This window comes from Oreochromis niloticus, linkage group LG3 (genome assembly GCF_001858045.2).
Source record: "Oreochromis niloticus isolate F11D_XX linkage group LG3, O_niloticus_UMD_NMBU, whole genome shotgun sequence".
Taxonomy (NCBI): Eukaryota; Metazoa; Chordata; class Actinopteri; order Cichliformes; family Cichlidae; genus Oreochromis; species Oreochromis niloticus.
Genome location: NC_031967.2, coordinates 44333541 through 44351566, shown reverse-complemented (window position 1 = coordinate 44351566; position 18026 = coordinate 44333541). Strand labels below are relative to the sequence as shown.

Genomic DNA, 18026 nt, shown 5'->3' with positions numbered 1-18026 from the left:
ATGTGTCTCTTAGATCCAAATTTTTCTGAAACCTCGACGATAGAGATGCTGCTGCTTCCTAGAAACCTCCAAACTCATGATCCTCAAGATGTGACTCAGAGAAATGGTGAGAAAACACTCCAACTCCAACTGTTCTCTGCATCGTTTCTATTTTAAGTTTAAGTTTATTTTTTTCTAAACTCTGTGTTTATTTTGACCTTGTTTATTTCTACATCAGTAGGTCGGTCCAGGGTCTTTGTGGGCATGACTTTCATGGCCTTAATATCAGTTGCTGCTTTTGCGGCATATTTTTCCCATCGCCTTGTTCAGAAACAAAAAGTAAGAACCAAACAAACACAAACATGTTGTTGCTTCTTGTGTCCTCAGACTGACTCATTATTTAACTTCTTTTAACAGAAACATCGAGAGGATGAAGGGACCCAAAACCAGCTATGACAGTCTAGATGTATTGCTTAAAAGAAGTTGATGATAATAGTTCATGAAGCATTAAAGTTAATCTTCACAGCAGACTCTCAACTCACCATCCTCTTTTGTCCCTCCCAGCTCATCATCCTCACCACCCCAGCCTCATTCTCAAGCCTCTTGGCTTGACAGTCGCCCTCCTTTGCTTGAAGCTCTGGTTTGTCGCCGCCCCCACCAGTCACTTGCCTTCTCCCTGCCACCACACTCCTAAGCCACGCTGAGAGTTGTCCCGCCATCGTTCATATTGCCTGAGGTGTGCTGGTGTCCAGTCAAGCCATTTGAGGGTCTCCACTGCTAGCCTCCTGGCCAGCCCTCACATCTCGGGGCAGAGGCCTCTGTCACTGGCCATAGATCTTGTCCCATTTCTGGCCAACTCTGTGAACTCTTCATTTATGTTTGGACTTGTGTGTGCCCCCTTTGTCTTTTGTCCTTGTCTTTTTCCAACTCTCACACTCACACTTGGATAACATTTTAATCAGTGGGAAAACTTTGGTAGGTAGAAAAGAAACTGAGCTGAAACATTTGTACAAACATCACCAGGCTTTGATGGAACAAAAAGCATGATGTATGGAAACCATAAGCACGAGCCCTTAGATCTATATCTCATGCACTCTGGGTGTGAAGATGGCTTCTCATCCTCCTCTGTGTACTCTGAGCCTGACATGGAAAAGGAATCAGAGGTAGAACCAGACCAACTGGAGTCCAACTCTGACTCATCTGAAGATGAGACTGGAGTGGAGATAGATGAAGCAGCAGTAGGATGGACTTCTCCATCTCCATATTTTGGTATCCCACAAAGAATGTGACGTTGAGCAATATCCCAGCAGCAACAGGTTTGATCCCAACATCTACACACTTTGCCAACGGTACTGCTGCTGATGTTTAACCCCCCACTCCCCACCTCGCCAAACCACATCTCCATTGATACTGTGTCAGCTCCCAAACAGACAAGAAACCAACTAAAAACCAGCAACAAACAACTTAAACATAATAAATCACAAAGAAAGAATAATGCAGTATCCACAACCAGCTTCCAGTTTGGATTCGGGAGACAGACACTATCTCTACTTTCAAGATTAGGCTTCAAACTTTCCTTTTTGCTAAAGCATATAGTTAGGGCTGGACCAGGTGACCCTGAATCCTCCCTTAGTTATGCTGCAATAGACGTAGGCTGCCAGGGATTCCCATGATGCATTGTTTTTCCTTTCCAGTCACCTTTCTCACTCACTATGTGTTAATAGACCTCTCTGCATTGAATCAACCTGCTTGGGAGGCACTCAATGTGGACACAGGCTTCTGTGGGGATGTTCATTTGGACAGTGTTTACAGGTCAAAGATAAATCAACTCCTGCTGCAGGCTCATCTCATCAGTGAAAGTAAGGCAGTGCGACTCTTGCACAGAGAATTGAGCCGGCAGCACCTGCTGCCAGAGGTGTGGACTCGAGTCACATGACTTGGACTCGAGTCGGACTCGAGTCATTAATTTTATGACTTTAGACTTGACTTGAAAAAAGGTTGTAAGACTTGTGACTTGACTTGGACTTTTACACCAGTGACTTGGACTTGAATTGGACTTGAACCTGTTTACTTGAAAAGACTTGATATTTTACCCAAATCTAAAATTTAACATACATATTATATAAAAAGTGCGGACCATTAATTCACTTTATTCATTCATTCATTCTTACCACACTCCGTATGTATGTGAGCGTGGGCTGTAGCACAGCCAATCAAATTAACCAGATTTGAAAAAAACAAGAACAAAAACGCTCGAGCCAAAAATGCTTCCAAGAGTAATTTCTTTCGGGTACATAAACTACGAAGTAGTCAACAAAAAACGAAATGCAATATGCAAAACATGCAAGAAGAGAATCACAGACGGAGATGGAACAACTTCCAACTTTGTCCGACATTTGAAGTTGCATAAAGAAGGGTAGGTGGTGCTTTTTTTTTTTTGCTACGATGAGACAGCTGACTTAGCTAACTTCATCTTCATCAGCAAATGTTCTTCGGGCTACGTTGATGATACTGTTTGGCTTTAACAGGTATGATATGTTTGTCATGCTATTATAAATCCGGTCCTGCAAGCGCATCCAAGAATAACATGCAACTTGTTAGCTCAGAATTGTCGGTGAATGGTGAGCAGGGTCCCCGTAGATTTAACCCAGTTTAGACTGACAAATATTTATTTTACCATCACATCACAATTCAAAATCACTGTGTTTAATTTGCAATTAGTGTATGGTCGTGTTTAACTTTTGCATGTCTGAGCCAGGGAAAATGTTTTTTTTTGGTTAGAAAATCTGGCCCACCTTAGTGTGTAATTGAGTAGTCCTGCTATACATGGCCTTTTTCTTCTGTCATTTATGTCAATACATCAAATAAAACACTTTGATCTTATATTATTAGCTGTTGTTTATTTGCAAAGGTTATTCTCAACAGGGATGCTAGACAAAAACGGCGTTTTCTACAGACAGCCTAGCATACGCTCTCCACTTGCGAGTGAAAAAAGAAAAAGAAAAAATACCCCTTCCCTATTGGTGTTAGAGTTTACCATGTCAGCCAATCAAAAAAATGATAAGGCAACATGTGACATTTGGTTGTTTAGGGAGAAGGGGAAGTTTTTAGGAGTGACACCCGCGACGGAAAGCGGGCGAGCGAAAGAAAGAGAGAGAGAGAGTTTTCATATGTGAGACATTAGTGACGTTTAGCGTGTTTGGAGGCTGTAGTTAGTTTGTTGTGTAGTTATTGTTTTGTATTGTGTGTCGGTTAGACTGCTGAATTTCATATTTGATCTAAAAAAGCTGTCAAAGGCAGATTCCAGTGTAAACGCTGTCTCCACATAGAAAACTGGACTGTTGCACCTCCAGTTGTCAGACCTGCAGGGTTTAGGCCTGTGGTGTTCTCCTCTGTCTTATACTGAACACAAACTACATTTTTTGGACTGGCACAAATAATTTGTGTGCCTTCTTATTTGATGCAGCACACCTGATTGTTCTGTAAATAGATTTAAATGGTTATATAAAAAACGCCTGAGGCCTTGGCTGCATTTTTAGGTAAATAGTACCATATAACTTTGTTGTTTGCAAAACTTGTGCATAATTTTTAGAAATGTACAATTTCTATTTGCATTTCAAGTTATGAAAATGATTCGTTAAACATGTAAAAAAATATAACTTTTTTCTGCTCTGATTCTGAATTTTTTGTCTGAATTTAGATCAACTGTGCTAATATAGTATACCAAAATGAAAAAAATAACTCAAATTTCAGATATTTGAGGTTGTGCTGTAAATAATGATACCAAACAAGGCAAGAAAAACATATTTTAAAAGTGAAATATAGAAGTAAAATCAAAAGTAGTCAAGAACGGCCAATTATACCCGGGACCCCAGAGGGTTAAAAAAAAGACTTGAAAGGACTTGAAATTCAAAGTTTCGGACTTGGGACTTGACTTGAAAGTTGTCTGTCTTGACTTGCGACTTGACTCTGACTTGCTTGACTTTACTTGAGACTTGACTTGTGACTTGAGGATAAAGACTTGGGACTTACTTGAGACTTGCAAAACAATGACTTGGTCCCACCTCTGCCTGCTGCACATGAGGCAAGTTCACATGCAAAGACCACAGTGTTCATTTTCAGCTCTGCTCCACCAGCTCCCTCTGGTGGGTTTGGGACATACTGCAGGTTAGGCACAGTAATAACAGGAACTAGAAAGCGAAAATTTCAGAAGAAATTTTATGTGTGCCTATGCCGCTGCTATTCAGTGTAGTTTGCCATTCATACAGCTACAGAGAGCAAAACTCAGCAGAGCCGCCATTCTCCACCATGAACTATGGTAAAAACAAACACCGCTCACGCTTCACAGATGACAGCTTACAGTTTTGTGTAAAGATGAAGTTACTTCGTACAGCGCCGATTTGCAGACGCTGTGCACACAGGTTCATGAGCAGAAGTCCCATTGTACCACGGCAGATCCGACAATGTTTGCATGAACACGCTTTGAAGCATTACGTTATGGACCACTTTTCACACATGGTTGGTGTACCCAAACAGCCGGCTGTAGCTTTTCAACTCACAGCCCGACACACACCCAAAAACAGCCGAGAGAGCACAGACTACGCCCGAGAGGCGTGATTGCAGGTGCCGCTCAGGTGGGTCCACCTCCCCTGCAGCGGCACTGCAGACCACGCCCCGCCACACACATCAAACACGTAAAATAAATATTTATGCACTTTTGCATTCACTTTTTGTTTTTTGTTATTTTTACACAGTGTTCTGAATGATGAACAATGGTCTACAGCCAATCTTGTGTATTATTATACAAACTTTGGTTGTAAGATTCAGATAACTATTTAATAAAAGCTAAATATTTTATATGAGAGTAAGAAAGAAAAGTATATCTTTGTGTCCACCTTTCTCTGTTAATGCCCTACCTGGCCCCCTGGCAAAAGCTTTGCTAGATCCGCCCCTGCACAGTTACCAGCTGTCAGCTACACAAAAAAAGGAGCTTGGTGTATATTTGTCTGTCAGAAACAGTTCATAACTTCCCTTCAACTCATTCATGTCACCTAAGGGTAAACCTGTTTCTCCATCACCAGTTCAGCTCTGATGATTCAGTAAGGACATCTCCTGATTTCATCTTCATGCTCCAGCAAACATCAGCTGATACTAGAAATTAAAATCAAAAGAATTCTAACAACAGCTGATCAAGCTTAAACGTGCTGCTGTTGTTTAGCGCCATAAACAAACAAGAGAGAAAAGCCGATCATTGATCAGTTTCATGACTGAAGTTTCAACAGGCGAGAGAATGACAGGGGAGGCTGTCATAAAGTTCAACATCGGTAACATCGGTAACTTAGCGCGCACACAGCTGTATACAAACTCCGTAGTGCTAGCTAGCACGCAGTACGAGTTATTGTAAGTGATTGAAAAAGTCAGCACAATGAAAATAAACTACACCTAAACTCGGTTTATATCTGACCCAAATAGAGTGCAGGTCATAACTTCTTACCTGAAATTCAGTTCACCTCACGCTCCTGCCTTCGCTTTCCCTGATCCACGATTGACCTCCGCGTTAGCAAACACCGGTTGATCGGCGGTAGCCTCACCGCCTTGTATGTCTCGTTCGCGGCATGTCCTTTCTGTCACACACCGGTGGATAGCTGCCCTCTGTTGTAGCTCCACCACCAAACAACTCAGTTATTTTTTCCACATCGACCAGCATCATCGGCCCATATAAACGAAAAATAAGTCCAGCTAAGACACAGACCCTTGCCGAGCGATCGGGCGATTAAACAAATTTTAGCCACCTTACTATCAGCCAAGCCTGGGTGGTTTTTCACGAAGGGTCGCTAGCCGCGCTAGCTAGCTAAGCTAGCGGCGCTAGCTAGCTAGCCAGCCGGCTATCAGCAACACGTAAGAGAACTGTTGCTAAATAAACTACACCTAAACTCGGTTTATATCTGACCCAAATAGAGTGCAGGTCATAACTTCTTACCTGAAATTCAGTTCACCTCACGCTCCTGCCTTTGCTTTCCCTGATCCACGATTGACCTCCGCGTTAGCAAACACCGGACAATCGGCGGTAGCCTCACCGCCTTGTATGTCTCGTTCGCGGCATGTCCTTTCTGTCACACACCGGTGGATAGCTGCCCTCTGTTGTAGCTCCACCACCAAACAACTCAGTTATTTTTTCCACATCGACCAGCATCATCGGCCCATATAAACGAAAAATAAGTCCAGCTAAGACACAGACCCTTGCCGAGCGATCGGGCGATTAAACAAATTTTAGCCACCTCACTATCAGCCAAGCCTGGGTGGTTTTCACGAAGGGTCGCTAGCCGCGCTAGCTAGCTAAGCTAGCGGCGCTAGCTAGCTAGCCAGCCGGCTATCAGCAACACGTAAGAGAACTGTTGCTGAATAAACTACACCTAAACTCGGTTTATATCTGACCCAAATACAGTGCAGGTCATAACTTCTTACCTGAAATTCAGTTCACCTCACGCTCCTGCCTTCGCTTTCCCTGATCCACGATTGACCTCCGCGTTAGCAAACACCGGACGATCGGCGGTAGCCTCACCGCCTTGTATGTCTCGTTCGCGGCATGTCCTTTCTGTCACACACCGGTGGATAGCTGCCCTCTGTTGTAGCTCCACCACCAAACAACTCAGTTATTTTTTCCACATCGACCAGCATCATCGGCCCATATAAACGAAAAATAAGTCCAGCTAAGACACAGACCCTTGCCGAGCGATCGGGCGATTAAACAAATTTTAGCCACCTCACTATCAGCCAAGCCTGGGTGGTTTTTCACGAAGGGTCGCTAGCCGCGCTAGCTAGCTAAGCTAGCGGCGCTAGCTAGCTAGCCGGCTATCAGCAACACTTAAGAGAATTGTCGCTAATATGGGATGTCTTGATAAAACGAGCAGATATTTGAAGTTTACACACCTACATTCTCGCCTGAAAATATCTTAAAAGTGTATTTTGTGACCTAGAAACACGAATAAAAGACATATAAAACGAAGTGGTGTCCGCCATTGTTTGACTCGGTAGAGGCATGCTATGAATTGTGGGATATGTAGTTTTCACCAAGCATGGCACCCTTTAGGCCGTACTACTCCTGGTATACCACTAGAGAGAGCCAACACACCACAAATGAAGTCTGTTTCTATGGTGCCAAAAGCAGAATCTTTCTCAGGAGCCTAGAAATTGGCCTAAATTTGCACTAAAATCTAAATATTTCAAAAACTATAAAAGTTATAAACACCAAAAGTCAAACCATACTAGCCCAGCTCCAGCCGCACAAAATGATGTAACATATGTACCCTATTGTCAAAACTGTTTGGCAGAGGAGCGCGGGAAAATTTTCACTAAAATATTAATATTTAAAAACTATAATAGTCATAAACACCAAAAGTCATAGCACACCATTCCAGATCCAGCCGCACAAAATGAGGTAACATATATGAAGCTTTCTCAAAACTGCGGGGCGTGATACGTGCCGAAATTTAGGCGGAAGATGGAGAATAATAATAATAATAATAAGAATAACTAGAAAGCGAAAATTTCAGAAGAAATTTTATGTGTGCCTATGCCGCTGCTAATCACTGTAGTTGCCATTCATACGGCTACAGACAGCAAAACTCAGAAGAGCAGCCATTCTCCACCATGAACTATGGTAAAACAAACACCGCTCACGCTTCACAGATGACAGCTTACAGTTTTGTGTAAAGATGAAGTTACTTCGTACAGCGCCGATTTGCAGACGCTGTGCACACAGGTTCATGAGCAGAAGTCCCATTGTACTACGGCAGACCCGACAATGTTTGCATGAACACGCTTTGAAGCATTACATTATAGACTACTTTTCACACATGCATTCACTTTTTGTTTTTTGTTATTTCTACACAGTGTTCTGAATTATGAACAATGGTCTACAGCCAATCTTGTGTATTATTATACAAACTTTGGTTGTAAGATTCAGATAAGTATTTAATAAAAGCTAAATATTTTATATGAGAGTAAGAAAGAAAAGTATATCTTTATGTCCACCTTTCTCTGTTAATGCCCTACCTGGCCCCCTGGCAAAAGCTTTGCTAGATCCGCCCCTGCACAGTTACCAGCTGTCAGCTACACAAAAAAAGGAGCTTGGTGTTTACAGGGAGTGCAGAATTATTAGGCAAATGAGTATTTTGTCCACATCATCCTCTTCATGCATGTTGTCTTACTCCAAGCTGTATAGGCTCGAAAGCCTACTACCAATTAAGCATATTAGGTGATGTGCATCTCTGTAATGAGAAGGGGTGTGGTCTAATGACATCAACACCCTATATCAGGTGTGCATAATTATTAGGCAACTTCCTTTCCTTTGGCAAAATGGGTCAAAAGAAGGACTTGACAGGCTCAGAAAAGTCAAAAATAGTGAGATATCTTGCAGAGGCATGCAGCAGTCTTAAAATTGCAAAGCTTCTGAAGCGTGATCATCGAACAATCAAGCGTTTCATTCAAAATAGTCAACAGGGTCGCAAGAAGCGTGTGGAAAAACCAAGGGGCAAAATAACTGCCCATGAACTGAGAAAAGTCAAGCGTGCAGCTGCCAAGATGCCACTTGCCACCAGTTTGGCCATATTTCAGAGCTGCAACATCACTGGAGTGCCCAAAAGCACAAGGTGTGCAATACTCAGAGACATGGCCAAGGTAAGAAAGGCTGAAAGACGACCACCACTGAACAAGACACACAAGCTGAAACGTCAAGACTGGGCCAAGAAATATCTCAAGACTGATTTTTCTAAGGTTTTATGGACTGATGAAATGAGAGTGAGTCTTGATGGGCCAGATGGATGGGCCCGTGGCTGGATTGGTAAAGGGCAGAGAGCTCCAGTCCGACTCAGACGCCAGCAAGGTGGAGGTGGAGTACTGGTTTGGGCTGGTATCATCAAAGATGAGCTTGTGGGGCCTTTTCGGGTTGAGGATGGAGTCAAGCTCAACTCCCAGTCCTACTGCCAGTTTCTGGAAGACACCTTCTTCAAGCAGTGGTACAGGAAGAAGTCTGCATCCTTCAAGAAAACATGATTTTCATGCAGGACAATGCTCCATCACACGCGTCCAAGTACTCCACAGCGTGGCTGGCAAGAAAGGGTATAAAAGAAGAAAAACTAATGACATGGCGTCCTTGTTCACCTGATCTGAACCCCATTGAGAACCTGTGGGCCATCATCAAATGTGAGATTTACAAGGAGGGAAAACAATACACCTCTCTGAACAGTGTCTGGGAGGCTGTGGTTGCTGCTGCACGCAATGTTGATGGTGAACAGATCAAAACACTGACAGAATCCATGGATGGCAGGCTTTTGAGTGTCCTTGCAAAGAAAGGTGGCTATATTGGTCGCTGATTTGTTTTGGTTTTGTTTTTGAATGTCAGAAATGTATATTTGTGAATGTGGAGATGTTATATTGGTTTCACTGGTAAAAATAAATAATTGAAATGGGTATATATTTGTTTTTTGTTAAGTTGCCTAATAATTATGCACAGTAATAGTCACCTGCACACACAGATATCCCCCTAAAATAGCTAAAACTAAAAACTACTTCCAAAAACATTCAGCTTTGGTATTAATGAGTTTTTTGGGTTCATTGAGAACATGGTTGTTGTTCAATAATAAAATTATTCCTCAAAAATACAACTTGCCTAATAATTCTGCACTCCCTGTATTTGTCTCTCAAAAATAGTTCATAACTTCCCTTCAACTTATTCATGTCACCTAAAGGGTAAACCTGTTTCTCCATCACCAGTTCAGCTCTGATGATTCAGTAAGGACATCTGCCGTTTTTACAGCTGTAGCTCCAGCAAACATCAGCTGATACCAGAAATTAAAGCAAATGAATTCTAACAACAGCTGATCAAGCTTAAACGTGCTGCTGTTGTTTTGCGCGATAAACAAACAAGAGAGAAACGCCGATCATTGATCAGTTTCATGACTGAAGTTTCAACAGGCGAGAGAATGACAGGGGAGGCTGTCATAAAGTTCACCATGCGCACACAGCTGTATAGAAACTCTGTCGTGCTAGCTAGAACGCAGTACGAGTTATTGTAAGTGATTGAAAAAGTCAGCACAACGAAAATAAACTACACCTAAACTCGGTCATAACTTCTTACCTGAAATTCAGTTCACCTCACGCTCCTGCCTTCGCTTTCCCTGATCCATGATTGACCACCGCGTTAGCAATCGCCTGCCCGGCCTCGTATGTCTCGTTGGCGGCATGTCCTTTCTGTCACACACCGGTGGATAGCTGCCCTCTGTTGTAGCTCCACCACCAAACAACTCAGTTATTTTTTCCACATCGACCAGCATCATCGGCCCATATAAACGAAAAATAAGTCCAGCTAAGACACAGACCCTTGCTGAGCGATCGGGCGATTAAACAAATTTTAGCCACCTCACTATCAGCCAAGCCTGGGTGGTTTTTCACGAAGGGTCGCTAGCCGCGCTAGCTAGCTAAGCTAGCGGCGCTAGCTAGCTAGCCAGCCGGCTATCAGCAACACGTAAGAGAACTGTTGCTAAATAAACTACACCTAAACTCGGTTTATATCTGACCCAAATAGAGTGCAGGTCATAACTTCTTACCTGAAATTCAGTTCACCTCACGCTCCTGCCTTCGCTTTCCCTGATCCATGATTGACCTCCGCGTTAGCAAACACCGGACGATCGGCGGTAGCCTCACCGCCTTGTATGTCTCGTTCGCGGCATGTCCTTTCTGTCACACACCGGTGGATAGCTGCCCTCTGTTGTAGCTCCACCACCAAACAACTCAGTTATTTTTTCCACATCGACCAGCATCATCGGCCCATATAAACGAAAAATAAGTCCAGCTAAGACACAGACCCTTGCCGAGCGATCGGGCGATTAAACAAATTTTAGCCACCTCACTATCAGCCAAGCCTGGGTGGTTTTTCACGAAGGGGCGCTAGCTAGCTAAGCTAGCGGCGCTAGCTAGCTAGCCGGCTATCAGCAACACTTAAAAGAATTGTCGCTAATATGGGATGTCTTGATAAAACGAGCAGATATTTGAAGTTTACACACCTACATTCTCGCCTGAAAATATCTTAAAAGTGTATTTTGTGACCTAGAAACACGAATAAAAGACATATAAAACGAAGTGGTGTCCGCCATTGTTTGACTCGGTAGAGGCATGCTATGAATTGTGGGATATGTAGTTTTCACCAAGCATGGCACCCTTTAGGCCGTACTACTCCCGGTATACCACTAGAGAGAGCCAACCCACCACAAATGAAGTCTGTTTCTATGGTGCCAAAAGCAGAATCTTTCTCAGGAGCCTAGAAATTGGCCTAAATTTGCACTAAAATCTAAATATTTCAAAAACTATAAAAGTTATGAACACCAAAAGTCACACCATACTAGCCCAGCTCCAGCCGCACAAAATGATGTAACATATGTACCCCTATTGTCAAAACTGTTTGGCAGAGGAGCGCGGGAAAATTTTCACTAAAATATTAATATTTTAAAAACTATAATAGTCATAAACACCAAAAGTCATAGCACACCATTCCAGATCCAGCCGCACAAAATGAGGTAACATATATGAAGCTTTTCTCAAAACTGCGGGGCGTGATACGTGCCGAAATTTAGGCGGAAGATGGAGAATAATAATAATAAGAATAATAAGAATAACTAGAAAAATTTGCATTTCCTGCGAAAATGCAGTGTGGATGCTGTAAAGCTGAAGCTGTCAGCTGAAACTAGCTGAAAAAGATGAAAAGTTGCAGAAGTTGTAAAACCTTTGCAAAAAATTGTAATAACTTTGCAGAAGCATAAGAACTTAGCAAAAATGTAATTACTTAGCAGAACTGCAATAACGTAAAGAAAACATAATACTTGGCAGAAATACAATAACATAGCAGAACTTAGCAGCAGAAATTAGAATAAATATTGTAACTTAGCAGAAACAAGATAACTTTTCAGAAATACAGGATTTTAGCAACCATGGTATAAGATTACATAGATACTTTATTTAAACAAAAATACCTAAACATTGCACAAATACTGTGATTTAGGACAAATACTACAACATAGCAGAAATGCTGTAATTCAGCAAATATATTATGCTATGGCACAAATAGAAAGAATATGCTCAAATACTATGATTTTGCTCAAATAATATGATTAAGCAATAATACTAAGATTTAGCAGAAATACTGTATTTAGCACAAACACCGAAAAGTAGCAGAAATACTGTAAATTAGCATAATAGTAATAACTTGCACAATTACAAATATGGACATGGTAAATGGCCTGTATTTATATAGCGCTTTTATGGTCCCTAAGGACCCCAAAGCTCTTTACATATCCAGTCATTCACCCATTCACACACTGGTGATGGCAAGCTACGTTGTAACCACAGCCACCCTGGGGCGCACTGACAGAGGCGAGGCTGCTGAACACTGGCGCCACCGGGCCCTCTGACCACCACCAGTAGACAACGAGTGAAGTGTCTTGCCCAAAGACACAACGACCGAGACTGTCCGAGCCGGGCCTCGAACCGGTAACCTTCCGATTACAAGGCGAACTCCCAACTTTTGAGCCACGATCGCCCCCATATATGGAAACAAACATGCACAGAGACACACACAGGATCCAATTCAATCAACCAGTGTAAATATATTGATTTTAAATCACACAATAAGATACACCCATAAAAAGGCTCTCTAACTCTCTCTCTCTCTGTCATACAGACACACACACACACACACACACACACACACACACACACGCAGCAGCAGCAGAAGCAAGTGAACAAACAGGGGCTGTACATACAGTGTTTCCTGTATGTTTCTAGGTGGGTCAAAAAGCCTGGAGCTGCTTAATTTGAATCCACCAATCAGAAAGGCTATGTACTTTTTCCCGCCAAAACAGGTGCACCTGTTTTTACACACGCAGCACAGAGACAGGATTTGTGCAGTCTATTTTTCATAGTGAGGACTCCTCTCAAACAAATGGCTATAATTTCCTTACCAGCTGCCCCACTGGGAAAGACAGTGAGCTCTTGGGAAACGGGGTGATGAGCAGTCAGAATTAGATCGCGGTGAGAGGCAAAGAGCGCCGTTTTTTGGAGTTACAAAACGTCGTGTAACTCCAAAACTAGGTGGACTAGAAGCATAATTCTTGTACTGGGTGAATCAGCGGACTTTGGTGTACTTTGACTGCGATTTTCATTACTCTTTGTACATCCGTCGCTGAGATATGACGAGAGAAGAAACGGCAGACCTCAGATATGATTGGCTGGCTGGGAAGCTGGCAGAAATATATAGTAATAGTGTGATTAAGCATAAATACTACATTTAGCAGAAATACTGTATTAAGCACAAATCCTATAAAAAGCAGAAATACTATATTAAGCACAAATCCTATAAAAAACAGAAATACTATATTAAGCAATATAAAAATCCTATAAAAATGGTATAAAAAGCAAAAATACTGTAATATGATTTGGTAGAAAAACTATAATTAATCAGAAATACTATATTTGGCAGAAATACTGTAATCAGCACATATACTGTAACATGACAGAAATTCCTCCACTTAGTAGTAATACTATAACATAACACAAATGTTATGATGAGTTGAGCGGCTGGTACTCTGGTGCAGTCAGCACAATCTGGAGCTGAACACTCTTAAAACTGTAGAGATGACAGTGGACTTCAGGAGACATCCCTCAACTCTGCCCCCCCTCATCATATCAGACAGCCCTGTGTCGACTGTGGAGATCTTCAAGTTGCTGGGTACCACCATCTCCCAGGACCTGAAGTGGGAGACCAACATCAACTCCATCCTCAAAAAGACCCAGCAGAGGATGTACTTCCTGAGACAACTGGGGAAGTACAGTCTTCCACAGGAGCTGCTGATCCAGTTCTACACTGCAGTCATTGAGTCTGTCCTGTGCTCCTCCATCACAGTCTGGTATGGTGCAGCCACTAAACAGGACAGGTGCAGACTGCAGCGGACTGTACGGGCAGCAGAAAGGATCATCGGCGCCCCCCTGCCCTCCATCCAGGATCTGTACCTCTCAAGAACCAGGAAACGGGCAGGGAAAATCATCACAGACCCCTCACACCCTGGACACAGACTTTTTGATCTGCTGCCCTCTGGCAGACGGTACAGAAGCCTGCAGACCAGGACCACCCGACACAGGAACAGTTTCTTTCCCCTTGCCATCTCCCTTCTAAACAGTTGAACTGTCACACTGCTCCCACTGCCAGACTGCAACTGCACCTTATGTACATTCTGTAGTATTCATTCCACCTCATTTCATTTCTGTATTTTATGTATATACGTTTAGATTAGTTATTTATAGTTGGTTTACACAGCTTTATGTATGTATGTGTATGCATGTGTAATGTATATATAGATACGTGTGTGTGTGGGTGCGTGTGTGTGTGTGTGTGTGTGTGTGTGTGTGTGTGTGTGTGTGTGTGAGATTTACATTGCTGTGCTCGAGAGCCACCATCTACCGGAACCAAATTCCTTGTATTTGTATGCACATATACTTGGCCAATAAACATGATTCTGATGACTTGGCACAAAAACCATGATTTAGCAGAAATACTATGATTGAGCAGAAGTACTAAGATGTAGTAAAAGTACTTTGATTTAAGAGAAATCCAATTATGGAGGAGTAATACTTTAAAATGGGAGAAATATTGATACACACACACATTCACAGAGCCTAAAGGGAAGAGTATTTGTGCCATGGAGTGTTAAGAAGAATGTGAGGTCCATATTAGAAAAGCTGGTAAAAAGTTTTGAGAATTATAATAAATGATGAATATGAATTAGTGGTCTGTGATAGTGTATTAATTTGTAGGGCAAAAAACATGTTGTCCAAGGTGGAGTTGAACCCACGACCTTTGGGTTGCAGACCTGTGTCATTACCAGCTGCCCCACTGGGAAAGACAGTGAGCACTTGGGAAACAGGTTGATGAGCAGTCAGAATTAGATCGCGGTGTGAGGCAAAGAGCGCCGTTTTTTGGAGTTACAAAACGTCGTGTAACTCCAAAACTAGGTGGACTAGGAGCATAATTCTTGTACTGGGTGAATCAGCGGACTTTGGTGTACTTTGACTGCGATTTTCATTACTCTTTGTACATCCGTCGCTGAGATATGACGAGAGAAGAAACTGCAGACCTCAGATATGATTGGCTGGCTGGGAAGCTGGCAGAAATATATAGTAATAGTGTGATTAAGCATAAATACTACATTTAGCAGAAATACTGTATTAAGCACAAATCCTATAAAAAGCAGAAATACTATATTAAGCAATATAAATATCCTATAAAAATGGTATAAAAAGCAAAAATACTGTAATATGATTTGGTAGAAAAACTATAATTAATCAGAAATACTATACTGGGTAGAAATACTATATTTAGCACAAATCTTATAAAATAGCAGAAATAGTATGATTCAGCACAATAGTAATAACTTAAACAGAAAAACCGGAAAAGCAAAATGGACAGCTGAAAAAATGCTGAACATGCTAAGGGTCCTTCAAATGTACTTGTTAAATGAAAAAAAAAAACTCAGCAAAAAAAGTGTAACAGTCACACAATCACAAATATGGAAACATATGGAAACACACATGCACAGAGAGACACACACAGGATCAAATTCAGTCAACCAGTCTAAATATATTGAATTTAAATCATACAATAAGATGCTCCCATAAAAACTCTGTCTCGCCCTCTCTTTCTCTCTCTCTGTCACACACACACACACACACACACACACACACACACACACACAGGGAGAGAAAATCAAGTTTCTAGCTCAATCAAGCAGCCTGGGAGCTGCTAAATTTGAATCCACCAATCAGAGAGGCTGTGTACTTTTTCCCGCCAAAACAGGTGCAGCCGTTTTTACACACACAGAGCACAGAGACAGGATTTCTGCAGTGAATTTCTCATAGTGAGGATTCCTCTCAAACAAATGGCCATAATTTCCTAACCGTAGGGGCTAGAACGGTCATTCTTACACCGTTTTGTTCAGAAGAGATCAGGGAATCTTAAAGTATTGACAATTTATCATTAAAATATGAATTATTAAAGATATTTGACTTCTAATGCACCATAACTGAGTAGAGCGAAGCAAAAACTGCCTTGACTTCCCCTCAAACAACGCTTTCTAACTCTAAATCTATTTGGAGTATCAATATCATTTTTTCACCGTAAGAGACAGCAGGCTTTGGTGAACAATCTTGGAAATTTTCAGGTCTCTGTTGATATCCATTAAAAAGATATGACGAGAGAAAAAAGTGGATCATTTCCAGAGTTTGAAATCTGAAGAAATCTGAGCGAAGGACGAATTTCCTACCCTCAAACAAGTCTAACTCATTTCAGAACGGTAATAGGTGAGAAAGAAATTCTTGAATTGTGAGTGTCAAGAGTGTCTGAAGATATACTGGGACAAGCCTCATGTTTTAACTTCGCTTCGTTAAGGAGATATGACGATTCGAAAATGCCTCTCATTACAGAAATCAAGCTGTGATTTTGAACAAGCTCTCCATTGACTTTCTATGGGGATTTTTGAGACTTTGTGTTGGTCTGAGGAGATTTGCCAAAATTCTATAAATCCCACAACAATGATAGTGACATTTTCTGAAAGCCAGCAAAAATACCTACGTTTTGATGTATAATTTGTGGGAGTTGAGTGAAAATTAATCAAGTAGCAAGAAGTTGTTCGGACATGAAGAGAAAATTGCCAAAGGTACAGTGGCTCACTTAGAACCAACTGCATAGCAACCATAACAACGCATGTATTTTGTGAAAAATCACAAAGATGAAACTCAAAACTTAAAGAGGGATAAGATGAAAACGGTAACAGATATGAAAAAGCTGAATCAATCATGAATAGCCCAATAATTTGTGAACATTTTAAAGTTTGAATGGTTGTTCTAGGCGAAAGTATGAGAAAGTAGTTAAGTTTCAAAAACGAGCAAGTTTTAGCAGAATTGCAGAAATTTCCCATTCATTTCAATGGGACAAATTAAAGGAAAAAAGCTTAATATTTTAAAAAGTATAACAGCAAAAAATACCAAAAGTCATAGCACACATTAGCAGAAATAGCAGAATAGTTTAAAATTTGAACGGTGAAAATCGGCTGAAAATTGTGAAAGTAGTTAAGTGCCAAAAAACGTACAAAAAGTGGCAACTGGAATAATAAAGAATAAAGAGAAACAGGAACTCAATAGTGTGGATGCATAAAGCATCCACACAATAAATCCGACGAATAGTAATATGTGTGCCTCTTGTCATAGGCACACATAATAAATCCGACGAATAGTAATATGTGTGCCTCTTGGCATAGGCACACATAACTATTTATACTGTTTGTACGGTGCATAAAGCAGTTACATATTTATGTAAACATATTTATTTATATAAAAGCTGAATTAAGCTGGACATGCTGTGGTTAGTTTATAATAGAAATACACATTTGGCCTAAATTCACTGCTCTTGTATTGAAGTTTGCGTCACAGTGGGAGGCGGGTCACATATTGGCCTTAACACTTTGTATATGACTGGGTAGCATTAGCAATTTACAGATTCTTTTCTTTGTTTGTTTGTTTTCTTTGTTTTGGCATATTGACTTCGCCATTATTTGCATTAAATTTATTGTTTGACACCCTCAAAAAAGGGATGGTATGATAAAACGTTTTTTCAAGCCTTTAATTGGTATTTATTACAAAACATGTGTTGTTTTAATTGTTTGTTAAATTTCCCCAATTTCTAATTTTGTTTAAATTCACTGTTTTGCTTTTGTCTGTAGAAACACTTTGCGTTTTCTACCTCCACATAGTATTAGTAAGTAACAATATTGTTAGTTACAAACAAACAAGAAATGCAACATTTTTTACAAGAAATTTGTAATCTCTTTGTAAACCGGTGATTCAATGTTGTGACATCCCTCCTTTTGATATATACTTATATATACATGTACTTACATGTATACATATACATGTAAATCATCCGTTGTCAGGTGACATTTATCAAC

The 18026-nt window shown here is 41.1% G+C and overlaps 1 protein-coding gene and 1 long non-coding RNA gene across 3 annotated transcripts in view; both read left to right on the top strand.

Moving 5' to 3' along the window:
* The window catches only part of LOC112843292 (myelin-oligodendrocyte glycoprotein), a 45939-nt gene extending 45430 nt beyond the window's left edge, over positions 1–509 (top strand). Inside the window, exons 3-5 of one of the 2 annotated variants that reach the window (XM_025901734.1) lie at positions 14–106; positions 221–318; positions 397–509. In XM_025901734.1, the coding sequence (XP_025757519.1) occupies positions 14–106; positions 221–318; positions 397–435 (230 nt within the window). In that variant the 3' untranslated portion in view covers positions 436–509. Of the gene's footprint in view, positions 1–13; positions 107–217; positions 319–396 lie in introns of both variants that reach the window. The other variant, XM_025901728.1, reaches the window with a different exon arrangement.
* The window catches only part of LOC102079775 (myelin-oligodendrocyte glycoprotein), a 43594-nt gene that overhangs the window by 2090 nt on the left and 23478 nt on the right, over positions 1–18026 (top strand). The gene's annotated exons all lie outside the window — the stretch shown is intronic.